This window comes from Crinia signifera, chromosome 2, assembly GCF_055691185.1.
Source record: "Crinia signifera chromosome 2, ASM5569118v1, whole genome shotgun sequence".
In the NCBI taxonomy this organism is placed as follows: domain Eukaryota; kingdom Metazoa; phylum Chordata; class Amphibia; order Anura; family Myobatrachidae; genus Crinia; species Crinia signifera.
The window spans coordinates 310,145,432-310,160,274 of record NC_139218.1 but is presented as its reverse complement, the minus strand read 5'-3'; the positions used below and the strand labels follow the sequence as shown (position 1 = coordinate 310,160,274).

The window sequence follows — 14,843 nt, the reverse complement described above, 5'->3', positions numbered from 1 at the left end:
CATTATGTATAAGCCATGCTACTATTGTGGGCAACTATGGTCATTATGTGTGACATGCACTACTACTGTGTGTATTATGTATATATGAGGCTCTACTGCTGTGGGTATTATGTGTATAATCGCCATTACTACTTTAGGCATTGTGTGTAAGGGGTCGCTACTACCATGGGCATTATGTATATAACTGGACCTACTACTGTGGACTGTGTGTGTAATATTGTGGACTGTGTAAGTAGCGCTTCTTTTGTGGGCATTATTTGTATAATTGGTGCTACTACTTTTAGCATTATGTGTGTAATTGGCATTGCTACTGTGGGCATTATGTGTAAGGGGTGCTACTATGGTCTTCATTATGTTAGAAGCACAACTACTATTCACATTTTGTACGTAAGCAGTGCCGCTACTGTGTGTGTAAGCAGCGCTACTACTATGGGCATTATGTGTAAGCGGCGCTACCACTATGGGCATTATGTGTAAGCGGCGCTACCACTATGGGCATTATGTGTAAGCGGCGCTACCACTATGGGCATTATGTGTAAGCGGCGCTACCACTATGGGCATTATGTGTAAGCGGCGCTACCACTATGGGCATTATGTGTAAGCGGCGCTACCACTATGGGCATTATGTGTAAGCGGCACCAATACTATTGGCATTATGTGTAAGCAGCCCTACTACTGTTGCTATTATGTGTAAAGGGCGCTACAACTGTGGGCATTATGTGTGTAAAGGGCACTACTACTGTGGTCCTTATGTGTGTAAGTGGCACTATTAATGTGGGTATTATATGTGTAAGCATCAGTTTTACTGGGGGCATTATGGAGGTTATTCTGTCCGTTTAGCAGCTGTGCATGCGCATAAACTTTTTTATGTATGGCGAATTGCTTATTTGGCAGCCCTTTCGCACCTAGCAGGGCATCAATGAGGGGTTGTGCCCATGAAATCGATCAGCATTTCATGGACGTTCCCATAAAAATGCTGGGCATTCCCATGAAATTGCTCCTGTGAGGCACATTTCCTGTACACGGACGCCGCAGATCTAAGACACTAGAGAGGTGTCTTAGGTCTGCGAGCGCTGTAGAAATCATTCTAATGATTTTGCCCCCGCACACAAGGCTGTGAATGGAACACCCTAGCACCGGCCCTGCCACTACCCTTTCTGTGAAGTAATTTTTCCTCAAGTTTCCCCTTAACCTCTCACCTTCCAGTTTCAGTGCATGTCCTTGTGTTGTAATACTTATAAAAGTAAGGACAGTGGATATTAACAATGTGAAGTTCACGTTTACCAATTTCTTGAATGAGATAAATTCTGCACTCTCTCCTGTTTTATGACATTTTTTTTTATCTGAATAGGTTCATCTTTCCCATCCACCCCTCTTTCAGAATAGTAGCCCTTGCAGAACCACCGGTGATTGGGGGTAATACTCAAAAGTGGTTGGGCCCAGAGCTTCTCACTATGTTCATGTATCATGAGGTTAAACCATCCACCAGGAAAGAGGAGAGTCAGATAATGATGGAGATGGTAAGTAATACTTAACACTTTTTTTTCACCTACTCAAATTTCACAAGAAACTAGACAAAGGGGGTTTTAAAGCACTTTATGTGCACACATCTAACCTTAATTAGGTTGAAAGATAATTATACTGCAGTGTTATTGTGTATTTTGTAGCAATGTATTGCCCTGATCTCTTATTTTCTGAGAGGGGTGTATCTTAAGCATCAGGGACATGAAGAATAAAAATATTTCTGTACTTTATACATTCGATTGCACTTATTATTGGACAACTCATTCTTTATTTTATGTATTTGGAGGGTGCTTCCCCTGAGCTGCAGTTCTGGGGAACAGGTTGCTTAGATGATTTGTTTACTCTCATCCATTCCAGCTTTTAACCCATATGCTCGCATCCACACCCACTGGTGCGCTAAGTGCTCTCATCGACACCAGCTTCTTCCCCATGTGATCCTGTCCACACCCGCTTATGCCTAATATGCTCCCATCCATACTGTTTTATAACTCACATGCTCTCTTCCTCACCAGCATGTGCCCCACCTAATTCCATCCACAACCGCTTGGGCCCCACATGCTCCCTTTCTCACAAGATTATGTCCCACATGCTGTCATTCTCACTAGCTCATGAATCACATGCTTACCAGCCTGTGTTCCATATGCCCTTTCTCAGGTGCTTGTGCCTCGCATGCCTACTATCACATTGTGTACCTCTTGTAACATAGTAATTAAGGCTGAAAAAAGACGTTAGTCCATCGAGTTCAACCTATTAATACGTCTTTCTCTTCAGTCTGAAATCTGTACCAATATGGCTGGAATAGTCTCTTGACATGACTTTATTAATGGCTTCAATGCAAAAATGACATAGTCACTATAATAGTGTTCATTGACAGTATGGCTTGGAGAAAGTGGCGTAGTGTTCCCAGAACACCCTGCATTATTGGGACTATGAATTCAAATGAACATATTTCATTTGTAAATAAAATACAAATATACAGAATATAAACACCTTGATGCAGCAACTATTACTAGAAAATATAGTCAGTGATTATTACAGAGAGATGTTGCAGTGACATACTGTATAAGTATGCTTTTTGTTCTTTAGAATTGGGTATCATTTTCCCCCCTAGGTACCAAATCTATCAAAGGAGGCGGTGGAGCAACTGTTGACATTAACTCACAAGTTTCGTGACACAAAAGACCCCACAGTGAGTCATATGTTTTTATATCATATTTATTTTGGACAGAATTGTCATTTCTGTGTGGATGGGTTCTGAAGCTATAATGTATAGATTTTTATGTACAACATTGCTGTATTTGCAAAAAAACAGCCAATCTAGGTGCGCCAGGTCCCGTGAGCTTCTCTAACATTGCAAGCATCTTTTTTTCCTTTTTTTTTAATCCATAATTTGTCTTAGTCTTGACTCAAGTTGGCTAGGATGTACATGGAGACTGTGCTCAGTAATTTGATGTGACATTTTTGTGTCTGCGTGCGACTGAGTCTATGCAAAGTGCTACAAAGTGGACGCCACAGCTTTTTTTCCATGCCAAGTTCCATTGTGGTTCGTATATAGACTCAGTGGCACCTCATTCTCATTGTAGCTTGGGCAGCTAAATCGTTTGCACACCCCTCATTATGGGTCTGGATTTTATATTTTGGATACATTTTTACTTTGGTGTGTAACTTTGTTTTGATGGCTTTCAAAGGGCTTGCTAATTTTGAACTGCCCCATCAACTAAATAGCTGAGTGGCTTATGCTCTAAACCAGAGATTCACAAACTTGGCACCCTAGCTGTCCGGGTTTTAAAAATAACCATGTTTGCCCACAGGTGAACCTCAGTTAGTTTTATTTAATCATCTATGCTCAGCCCTGCAGTGGTGTAAATTCATCCATATAGCCCAGAGGCAAGATATAAGCTGGTGCCCCCCCCTCTAGATAGCTATAGAGAGGGAGAATGAGATAGGGAGAGCAATGGAGAGAAAGAGAGGAGGAGAATGATAGGGAATCATGGAGAAAGAGAGAAACAAGTGTCAGAGTGAGAGAGAATGTCAGGGAGGGAGGGGGAGTCAGGGAAAGTGAGGATATGAAAGGGTAAAGCGAGAGAGTGTCAGAGTAAGAAAGAGAGTGGGTCAGAGGAGAGGGTGCCTGAGTTTGAGAGTGAAAGAGAAGAGGGTGGTGAGATACAGCGTCATGGATAGAGAGATTGGTGGGTGAGAGCGTGGGAGGAGAGAAGTGGTTAAATAAAGATGGGTGACAGAGGGTGTCAGGAATAGATAGGGGGAGGGTGTCAGATGGAAAGAGTGGGGGTGAGAGTGAGGGAAGATAGAAAGGAGGGTGGGTGAGAGATGTCAGTGGTAGAGAGAGGTGAGAGATTGTAAGGAATAGAGTGAGGGGGGGTCATATATATAGAGAGTGGGTGAGGCAAAGAATGAAGGGGGTCAGGCAGAGAGAGAGGTGAGAGGGGGGGCTCAGGCAGAGAGATAGAGGGGTAAGGTAGAGAGAGAGAGACAGAGAGGGGCTTAAGGCAGAGAGAGAGGGATGAGGGATCAAGCATATAGAGAGGGTGGTGAGGCAGAGAACGAGGGGGGTGACAGAGGTGGGTCAGTTAGGTAACATGCATGTATAGCTCCCGGCCACCAGCAGCCCCCCTGACCTTAGCGACACCGCTGGAGCCGCGGTGCTGGAATCCGCACGACCTTTCATGCCTCTGCTGCCGTCCAGGCCTCATGGCGTGCACGCCGTCCCTTCATGGAGCCCGGGATGCAGTTTTGAAGTTACACTGGATAACCGCTAGCTCTGCAGCGCCGGCAGCTGTCTATCACCGCTTAGGCGGTGATAGACAGCTGCCAGTGCTGCAGAGCTAGCGGCCTTGAGGGGCTGTCACGGGGGGGGGCGCACTGAGCTAGCCCCGGCGCTAGCATAACAATCTCAGGCTTGATGTCCCCCCCCCTTCAGGGGGTGGGGGGGGCGGCGGAAGCGGGGAGTGTGTGAGAGCCGAGGTCTGCTGAGGGGAGTGGGATGGACGGACGGGCTTGGTTAGTAGTGCCGCTCATTAGGTATGCAAGGGGCAGGTCCTATTGAGTGGGGACCGGCGCAGCGTACAAGTACAGCAAGGTACTTTGCGCTGGGGCACTTTTGCTCACAGGGGCTGAGGAAACTCCGGCTGGACTCCCAGGAGGCAATGGAGGCAGTACCCCCTTTAAGGCTGGCGCCCGGCGGCAGATGACTCCATTGCCTCCGGGAGTTCCGCCACTGCAGCCATGAGTAACATTAAAACCTGGATGTTTAGGGTGCCTTGAGGACCGAGTTTGGGAATCTCTGCTCTATTGCTTAAAATTGCAACAACTCTGGATTTATATATAAAAATCGTTTACCCTAATGACTAAAAAGTAAGGACAGAACAATAAACAGAAAAAAAAAATTCTGCATAAATAACTTTTTCTGATTGATTTCATTTTAGCAAATGTATTAATATTAATGATAATCTCTTTTGATCTGGAAATTTCACAGATGGTGTTACACAGTATAAGTTCTTCTGGTCTTTTGGTTTTTCTCTATTTCATTTTTTATAGTACTGTATATGATAAAGGCGATTTTGTGGTTTGTCTAAGTGCAGTAAATTCCACATTTACATTAGTGAATGGAGTGTGTTCTTTTGATACTAGAACAGAGAAGTGGAAAGAATGGAAAATGAAGTGTACAGACATATGTAATTCATTAGGTACACAGTGCTCCAAAAAATAGGATTTTAAAAATAGCTGTGGAAATAAGTGTTGGAGCAGATTAAAGTGGTGTCTGTCTGAGCTTATTTTAGGTTGTTTCAGTGCACAAAACTGAAAAAATAAGTTTGTGCTCAATTTCCAGTCATGTGCTTCCAGGTCCTTCCAGCATTGTAACATTGACGTCTGTTGTAACACCTGCTTTTGGCTTGATTTTTGGTTATTTTTAATATTTTTTGGTAAAGTATCAAATACCATGTTAAAAGTAAAAGAATGAAAAAGGTTTTCCCTAGCTTTTTCCCCTTATTTGTTTTGTTACACAGACTGTTTATAGTCAACCTAATTTCTTAAGCTAATTCACCCTATTGATGTAATACATTTACTTACACTTATCTATTATTTTTGGTGTGTGCCCTTGTCCTGACATCCTTCATTTTTTATTTTTTTTCCTTAAAAAACAAAAGCTGCACATTACATTTTTCTCTATTTATATATAAAGGAACATACTACAGTACACTGTATATGTAATAAGGTCTGAGTTTGTTGGAGTTGCCAGATGCCGACATTACTGTTTTTTTTAAAGCATCCATCATTTATAAGACAAAACCTTGCCTTGTGAATGGTTGCCTCTTTAAAAATGTCCACGTTCGGTTGGCATCTTGCACCTATGGCAATCTCGGACTGTAGTACATACTGCCACTGGTCTCCTGAACTGGAGATAGAACATGTTTTTAAGCTTTCTCTCCCGATGTGCTGCAATTGCGCGATCCCGTTCAGATGAAAAGCCAAATAGACAGTGCAGCAATGACTATTTAGTGCAGATTGAATGTAGATAGTATGAATTGTATGTAAATAGAACATGATTTTGGAAAGATTGCATAGCAATCAAATCTTAGTCGAATAGCAGAGGAATCTCACCGTGTATACATAGCATGACTCAAAAAACTGAATAAGATTTTTTCGTATAACGTCCAACTAGTAAAACCATGCTGTTTGATCCTGTAAGTTGGTTGATTTAAGATATTCCCCAACTTTTTTTGTTTTGTTTTGTTAACAGAGTTTCCATTACTTTCCCTACTACTGATGTAAAGCTCACTGGTCTGTAGTTAATTGCTTCTTCCTTGCTTCAACTTTTGTGCAATGTTGTAACATTCATTCTTTTCCAGTCCTCTGGAATTGCACCTGTAGCTAATGACTGATTGAATAATTATATTAATAATGCTACCAACATATATTTTAGCTCTTTTAGTATCCTTGGATATATCCTATATATGGCCCCACATTACTGGGCAGTAGGCAAGGCACGGAGCCTTGTATTGAAATGTTGTTCTTTTTACCCACATTTGTGACTTACTTGCACACAGTGGGGTGATAAGGGGGGTTATTCTAATCCACTCTTTCTGACAAAATCCTTCTTAGATGGACAAAACCATGTGCACTGCAGGGGGGCCAGATGTAACATGTGCAGAGAGAATTAGATTTGGGTGAGTTATTTTGTTTCTGTGCAGGGTAAATACGGACTGCTTTATTTTTACACTGCAAGATAGATCTCACTTTGAAGTCAAACCCCACCCAAATCTAATTATCTCTGCACAAGTAACATCTGCACCACCTGCAGTGCACATGGTTTTGCCCATCTAAGAAGGATTTTGTCAGAAAGAGTGGATTAGAATAAGGCCCAAGGAGAGATAAATGTCCAGCCAATCACCTGCTTACTGACTTTTTTTCAAACACAGCATGTAACATGGCAGTTAGCAGGTGATTGGCTGGACGTTTATCTCTCCTTATCACCCTTGATTTATCTCTTGTTAAAGCTTAATACATCTGCCCCTTTAGTCCTTGTATATGTGCAATGTCATTTTGTCCCATTAGTGATGTGAAAAAGACATATATATATATATTTTTTTTTTTTTAAACAACTTTTTTATTTAGTCAAAGCTTCAAAGCAATATAAAGCACGCTACTGTGTATTAAGATACAATAATCAAGCAAAATACATATATGTAAAGAAAAGGATGCTTGACACGGCTGTCGCAGAGTCTATGGTGTGGCAAATGGGACTGTTAGGCACAATTTCAGCAGTGTAAGAATTTATACAACACTGCTTGATTATATGGTAAATATTTTTATATATTTCTAAATGCTCTACTGTATATATTTTATGGCAGGTACAATCTTTAGCTTCATCTTTGTCAACAAGACAATTACTTCGTATTTGCCGGCGAATTTCTCAGTATCCAGATGAGAGTTTGTATCATGCTATAAACAAGGCCTGTCTCTCAAGGTATGTATGGTTCAACACTACATTTTGTTATAGGTAAAGGTTTTGACTTTAGAAAATTCTAAATCCGTGTAAAATCATTGTTTCATTTATTTAACAAAAAACGTGCAAATGTTTAGAGTATTATAATTATATTTTTATTTATAAGGCACCACAAGTGTTACGCAGTACGCGTACATATAGAACACATTAGAACAGTACAAGGTATACAGAACTATACATAACAGCGACAGAAGAACAAAAACAAAGCACAATTAACAGCAAAAATCTTAGTACACAATACAGAGATATAGGGAAGTGAATGAGAAGAGATGCAGGTATAGGTTGTAGGTGAGTAAAAGAGCTGTAATTGAAATGCAAGAAGAGTGAGAACAGGAGGGAAGAGTGCCCTGCTCTAAGGAGCTTACAATCTAGAGGGTAGAGAGATTGTCATGATACAATAAAGCCATATCTATGGATTATCTTTCCATCCTCTCAGGGGCGTAGCCGGTGGAGCACGGGCTCTGGGCGCCAAGAGTTAATAGGAGGCCAGAGCCGTGCACCGCAAAAGGCATCTGTGCTGCCCGACCGCCCTCTGTGTGCTGCCCACCTGCCAGCTCCGTGTGCCGCCCGCCTGCTCTGTGTGCCGCACTGCCGCCCGCTTGCCCTGTGTGCCGCCCACTGTCTTCTGTGTCCTGACTTCTGCACCGCCCGCCATGGCTCACAATATTGGCTGTATGGGCGGCACAGGAGTCAGGACACACACTCCCTAAGGCTCCACATACTCCTTAGTCTCCCCCCTCCCTCTGCAAAGGGTATATGTAGTAATTATTGACGGGGGGGGGGGGGGGTGAGAGGTGTCAGCCTGCTAAAAATTGGAGGGGGGAAGAGGTGGCGGCCTGCTACAAGTTTGGGAGGAGGTATCCGGCTACAAATGGGGGGCGCGAAACATGCCCTTGCTCCGGGCATCGTGTCACGTAGCTACACCGCTGCATGCACTGTATATACCCTTGGCGTCCACTAGATTCTACTTTCTTGGTCATCTGGTCATCCGTCACTGGATATCATGGGGTGTAGATGGCGCTGCTCAAGATACAGGCACAATTTCTACTTTGCTATTGTTTGAAATGACAAAATCATGTGTTTTCTATATTTACAAGATTTCTATGTGATGATTGCAGTTCAATTGCCATTTTTTCCTATGCTAGACTTAGTTTAAAACGAATGAAAATAAAAGAAGAGGTTTTCAGTGTTTTGTCGCTATTAGTCTATTCTCACTTTGTGTTGTGTTCTACAGTGTTGTCACTTGTGATCTTTCAGTTCTTTTCTCTGAAAAAAAAATAAGGTTGCAGGGAAAAGTCGGTGTTATACTACAAGTGTTCCCAGTGCTAGTTTGAATTGCCTCAAGGCTCTTGTGAACCAGGTAGCAAAAAAGAAAGGGGAGATGTAGCGCTCAATTTAATGATTGGAACAATTGTACCAATAAAAATGTATATATATTTAACTAACAGACATGGTTAATATATGCATAACATTTAAATAGTTAAAATACAATAACAAAGAAATAATGTAATTAAAAAACAAAGATACTGGGACTTGAGTCAATGATGGTGGGATAACCTGCTCTGGACCAACAAAGTCCCAAGATGGAGTCCAATTGTAATCCACAAAACCACTGTGTTGTGAAATGCCGAAGAGATCGCTGGAGGTGTCCCAATCCAATGATGGACTTTGTATTGGCAGGGGGATCCTCTCTAAACTTGGTCCAGGCTTGGAAATAAGTCAAATTGAATGCTGGAGGTGTCCCAGTCCAATGAAGGACTTGTAAATGGAGGGGGACCCTCTCTAAAGTGCGTCTCTGCTTAAGTGGCAATGTGCTCCAATGGGAGGAAGAGGCAATTGCAGGGTCCAGATGAGTAGGCAGGTGAAATACAGCACATTGGATCAGGTCCCAGTTCATACACCAATGCGTTTCGCAGTCTCTTTGGGGACAGCTTTTTCAATGCCTGCTACGCATCTTGCACAACATTGCAACCAAACTGCATTTCCTTCTGTAGAGCTTGCAACCTAGATGGTGCAACCCGCCTGGGTGAAAGAATTGGTACACGCCATCACTGAATTTATGCAGGATAGGTCAAGTAATACATCAGTAGAGTCACAGATGAATGCCGAGCTTTCATCATGATGCACTTTAGATAGGTAGGCATTTGGTTTAAAGAGCAATTGCTGGAACAGATTCTGATGCAGAGTAGTTGGAAATATTGTAGACTAAGTACCTGGCAGTGCTTGGGTTTGGTTCTACATTTAGCATAACTTGCACCTAATCTTTGTTTTGTTTTAGCTTAACCGCTTACCATGCCCATTAGGGCGGAGTGAAAAAACTGAAATTGAGAAATTCAAAATCGGCTAGTGTGGGAAAGTTGTGACTTGACTTGAATAAGAAACGTGCAAAAGCATTTTGATCTGAGTCAACATCTTCTGTTCTGGCAAGAGGCCTGAAGTTTCACTTTTTTGGTGAAAATGACGAAAACTATGAAGATGCTCCGATCTAGTTAAAATTATGTCAGGATGTCTTAGAGTGGTTCATTAATATACTTTAGTATAGTAAAAAACAGTACGAGCTTGTCCTAGTGCAAAGTGACTGACTTTGGTGGGAGAAAAAATCCCTAATAATTGACCCATTTTCATGGTCACAATTGTGAATATTGTGTGTTTTCTCTTGAACGTGTTTATAATAGAAGAAGCACAAATACTCTAAATGGAATTTCGGTGACACTTGTGAAATATAACACTGCATAATAGCCCTTAATCAGACCTGATCGCAGTACAAATTTGTTCTCAAAATGGGCAAAACAAATGCTGCATTGCAGGTGGGGCAGATGTAACATGCTGAGAGAGTTAAATTTGGGTGGGGTGTGTTGAAACTGAAATCTAAATTACAGTGCAAAAATAATGCAGCCGGTATTTACCTTGCACAGAAACAAAATAACTCACACAAATCTAAAGGTGGCTATACATCTACAGATCGATTGTCAGATTGGGCCGGTTGGAACAAACAGCTGGTAATATCTGAATGACAGTTTTTCAGCATTTCAAAGCAAATGGTCAACTGTCATTTGCTCTCATCTTTTACCAGGATTTTGTTCCAACCAGACAGATCTGACAATAAATCTGTAGATGTATGGCCACCTTAAATCTCTCTGCACATGTTACATCTGCCCCACCTGCAGTCCAGCATTTTTTTGCCCATTTTGAGAACAAATTTGTACTGCGATCAGGTCTGATTAAGGGCCATTATGCAGTGTTATATTTTACACAGTGTCACTGAAATACATGAAACTGGATTTATGCTGCTCTCTTTGCAATGCATATACAAAGATAGACAATCCTGTGTATATAAATAAGAAATAACTGTTGCAGTCTGTTATTGAAAAACAGTAACTGTTACAATAAGTATTACAAGTAAGTGTAAACTGTCTAATGTATCATTTTACATATCACTTCTGTTTATTGACAGAAAAACAGTGTTGCATCCCCTATACTGGGAACATGATTGGGTTGCATTACAGCATATAATTATGCCAAAGATAAGCAAATATATTAACTGTTAAATACGTTGAAGTGTATTATGATGTAATAAATTGTAAGCTTGCAGCAGGGCCCTCTAACCCCCAAGTCTGTCTGTCATTACCCAGTTTGTTTTATCACTGTCTACTATTGTAAAGCGTAAAGGAATCTGCTGAGCTATATAAGAAACTGTAAATAAATAAATACATCTAATGTTTAGGGGAAAAAAACAAGAACATTGATTCAAAAAATAACAGGTTAATCATTCTGAGTGGTGTCCAGCAGTACATATATGCCAATCACTGTGTTCATTTCTAGGCAGCAGGGCCGTCTTAACAGCAGTGTGGGCAAAGCAATGCACTGGGGCCCTTACCCATTCTCCCCTCCTAGGGGTGGGGGGTGGTATCAGCATCAGCTTTGATGTCCCATGGGTGGCAGGGGGTGCTATATATTCTATTCAACATGTAGGACCTGGAGCAGTAACTTCTGCTAATTACTCCTTTACTGCACAGGTGGTTGGAGGGTGAACACTAACGTGTGGAAGGGGGCACTGAGCTGTATGAAGGGTCCCTTGTAAATGACTTCCAGGGAGGTAGGGGGTGTTTTATACACAGGGGACGGTTGGATAATGGAGTGGGCTTAATATTCGTCATTTTCCGGTGGAAGGGCAGCTTGTTTGACTGCAGATATCGCCATTATCTGGAAATAGATTTCTTAGCCTAGTATAAAAACCTAGAGTCCCAACTTTCAGGAGGTGCTGGGAACTTGGGTATCAGAGATCTGGAGCCAGAGCAATCCATTGACAAAAATATAAAACTACACCAGACGTTTGGAGCTGGAGCAGACACCGGCTGCTGGAAGGCTGATATCTCTGGTTCTGGGCATGATAGAGACAAGCCGCTAGTGTCAGAGAGAACCTGAGAAATATGACTGGAAATTGTAATTAACAGGTCGGATGTGGACTGCTGTATGAAGTTGGATATCTGCAGTTTCCCAGGGCCGATTTTCTAAATTTTGGTATCCCTGGAAAAAGGGGATCCTCAGCTATCAACATACAGCCCTTATACGCCGGGGGCCCCTGGGCAAGTGCCCATTAAGCCCATACAAAAAGACAGCCCTGCTAGGCAGGATTGATCAGCAATACTTATTACAGCATAATGCACTTTAATGTATTTAACTGTTAATATATTGGCTTATCTTTGGCATAATTATATGCTGTAATGCAGCTGCAGGTGGGGCAGATGTAACATGTGCAGAGGGAGTTAATGTGGCCATACATCTACAGATTTATTGTCCGATCTGTCTGTTTGGAACAAAATACTGGTAATGGATGAGAGCACTTTGCTTTGAAATGCTGGAAAACTGCCAAAAACTGTCATTCAGATATTACCAGGTATTTGTTCCAACCAGCCAGATCTGACAATCGATCTGTAGATGTATGGCCACCTTTAGATTTGTGTTGAGTTATTTTGTTTCTGTGCAGGGTAAATACCTGCTGCAATTTAGATTTCAGTTTCAACACACCCCACCCAAATTTAACTCTCTCAGCACGTTACATCTACCCCACCTGCAATGCAGCATTTGTTTTGCCCATTTTGAGAACAAATTTGTACTGCGATCAGGTCTGATTAAGGGCTATTATGCAGTGTTATATTTCACACAGTGTCAATGAAATTCCATTTAGAGTATTTGTGCTTCTTCTATTATAAACACGTTCAGGAGAAAACACACAATATTCACAATTGTGACCATGAAAATGGGTCAATTATTAGGGATTTTTTCTCCCGCCAGTCAGTCACTTTGCACTAGGACAAGCTCGTACTGTTTTTTACTATGCTAAAGTATATTAATGAACCACTCTAAGACATCCTGACATAATTATAACTAGATCGGAGCATCTTCATAGGTTTCGTCATTTTCACCTAAAAAGTGAAACTTTAGGCCTCTTGCCAGAACAGAAGATGTTGACTCAGATCAAAATGCTTTTGCACGTTTCTTATTCAGGTCAAGTCACAACTTTTCCACACTAGCCGATTTTGAATTTCTCAATTTCAGTTTTTTCACTCCGCCCTAATGCCCATGCTGTGACCGGCATACACCTGTCTGTGGTAGGCTCCTGCATCTGAGTAAAAAATTTTTTTCTTAAACCCCATTTCCTCTACCCCCTTTATGTTATGCAACTCTACCATATCTTGCATATCTGACCCATGTTGTGCAGTGGCCAAACCACTTTTTAGGCCCCCGGGACTCCAGTGTTGTCTGGATTGCGGGTGTTATGTCTCTAGGTTATGCAAGCTTTCCTGACCCACTTTATGTAGTGGCTGGACCCCTTTTTGGCCACCTGGGACCCCCACAAGGTGCTAGGGATGTCTTACCTCCACAATATATTTTTGCACAGATTGTAAGTCATATGTGTACAAGTTTGGTGTATATTGCTCCAGGCATTCCAGAGTTATGCTGGATACCTTGCTTCCCTGACCCACTTTGTGTAGTGGCCTGACCCCTTTTTGGGCCCCCCACGGGAATTCTATGGGTTTTTTACCCCCACAGTTTTTTTCCCAGATTGTAAGTCATGTGTGTACAAAGTCTGATGTAAATTGCTCTAGGCATTCCAGAGTTATGCTGGAACATACACACATACGTCCATTTTTAAAAATATGTTTATATAAAGCTGGAGTGCCCTGCGTTGCCTGGGATTTTAAGAATGTTTGTTTACAAAAATCAATTTAAATATGAAACACACAGTATAATCTTCCCTTTGTTTTCAAAACAATAGAACATTACAAAAGTCATTTCTGAAGTAATATTGGCAACAATCGAAGTTTTAAACATACAACTTCCGATCAAGAAGCATAGTTTGGTATAGTCAGAGAGCTGAGAATGTTGGCAGAGCCTGCTAAAGCTCTCTTTGATAATAAACATTTAGATCATGACAACACATGCTCCGAGGCCCTACCCATATGCCGTGAGGCACCTCAATGAGCGTACAGCAAAAATTGTGTTATTTTTTTTTTTTTAAACTTGTTGTCATTTTTAAGTTGCTTCGGCTATGTTTTAATACGCTCGTATGTAAAATTTCATGATCATGGCTTGTAAACTGTGGATTTTTATAGAAGGACAGAAGGACAAATTTTCGCATTTATTTATTAGATAAATAGCAAACAATTACTTAGAGGAATGCAGAATACTTACAGTGGAATGGAATCACTGTAATCGGATCCTTGCTGAGAAGCCTGGCACCAGAAGAATTAGAAGTGTAGACACTGGCAACAAATATGCATGTTCTCTCAGTAGACTGAAGGGTGGTAGCAGAACTTCGGATACCTAGAAGCATACAGCAATCATTCAAGAATAGCACTCAGCTGATGAGATTAGTCTTTGAAGAGATCACAACTTAACACAGGTCTGTGAATGATGTATAGCAGGACTGACTGGAACTTGGAGCATTCTCAGCAGGTCTGGCTAGCACTGGAGAAGTACAGAAGCTTTAGAATACAGTTCTGAATGGTGTTCAGTAGAACAGTTTGTAGCTTAAAACTACAATGATGCACAAGAGGTTGTGTATAGCTCTCATCAATACTGACTAGAGCTGGAGAAATACACAATTTTGCACAGTTCTGAATAGTGTTGAGTAGGACCCTTTGGAACTTGAAGCATTCACAGAAGACTCACGACAGTGATCAGCAGTGCTGGAGAAACATACACCAAATGATTGAACACACTGAACTGTGAACACACTGAACTTCGTGACTGTGATCACACAGACAAGATCTAGCAGGCAGGATACAGC

The 14,843-nt window shown here is 41.6% G+C and overlaps 1 protein-coding gene across 1 annotated transcript in view; it reads left to right on the top strand.

Annotated features, from left to right (window-relative positions):
- Window positions 1-14,843, top strand: part of VWA8 (von Willebrand factor A domain containing 8) — a 180,487-nt gene that overhangs the window by 99,105 nt on the left and 66,539 nt on the right. The window contains exons 16-18 of the mRNA XM_083168923.1: window positions 1,352-1,520; window positions 2,636-2,713; window positions 7,395-7,510. Of these exons, the coding sequence (XP_083025049.1) occupies window positions 1,352-1,520; window positions 2,636-2,713; window positions 7,395-7,510 (363 nt within the window). The remainder of the gene's footprint in view (window positions 1-1,351; window positions 1,521-2,635; window positions 2,714-7,394; window positions 7,511-14,843) is intronic.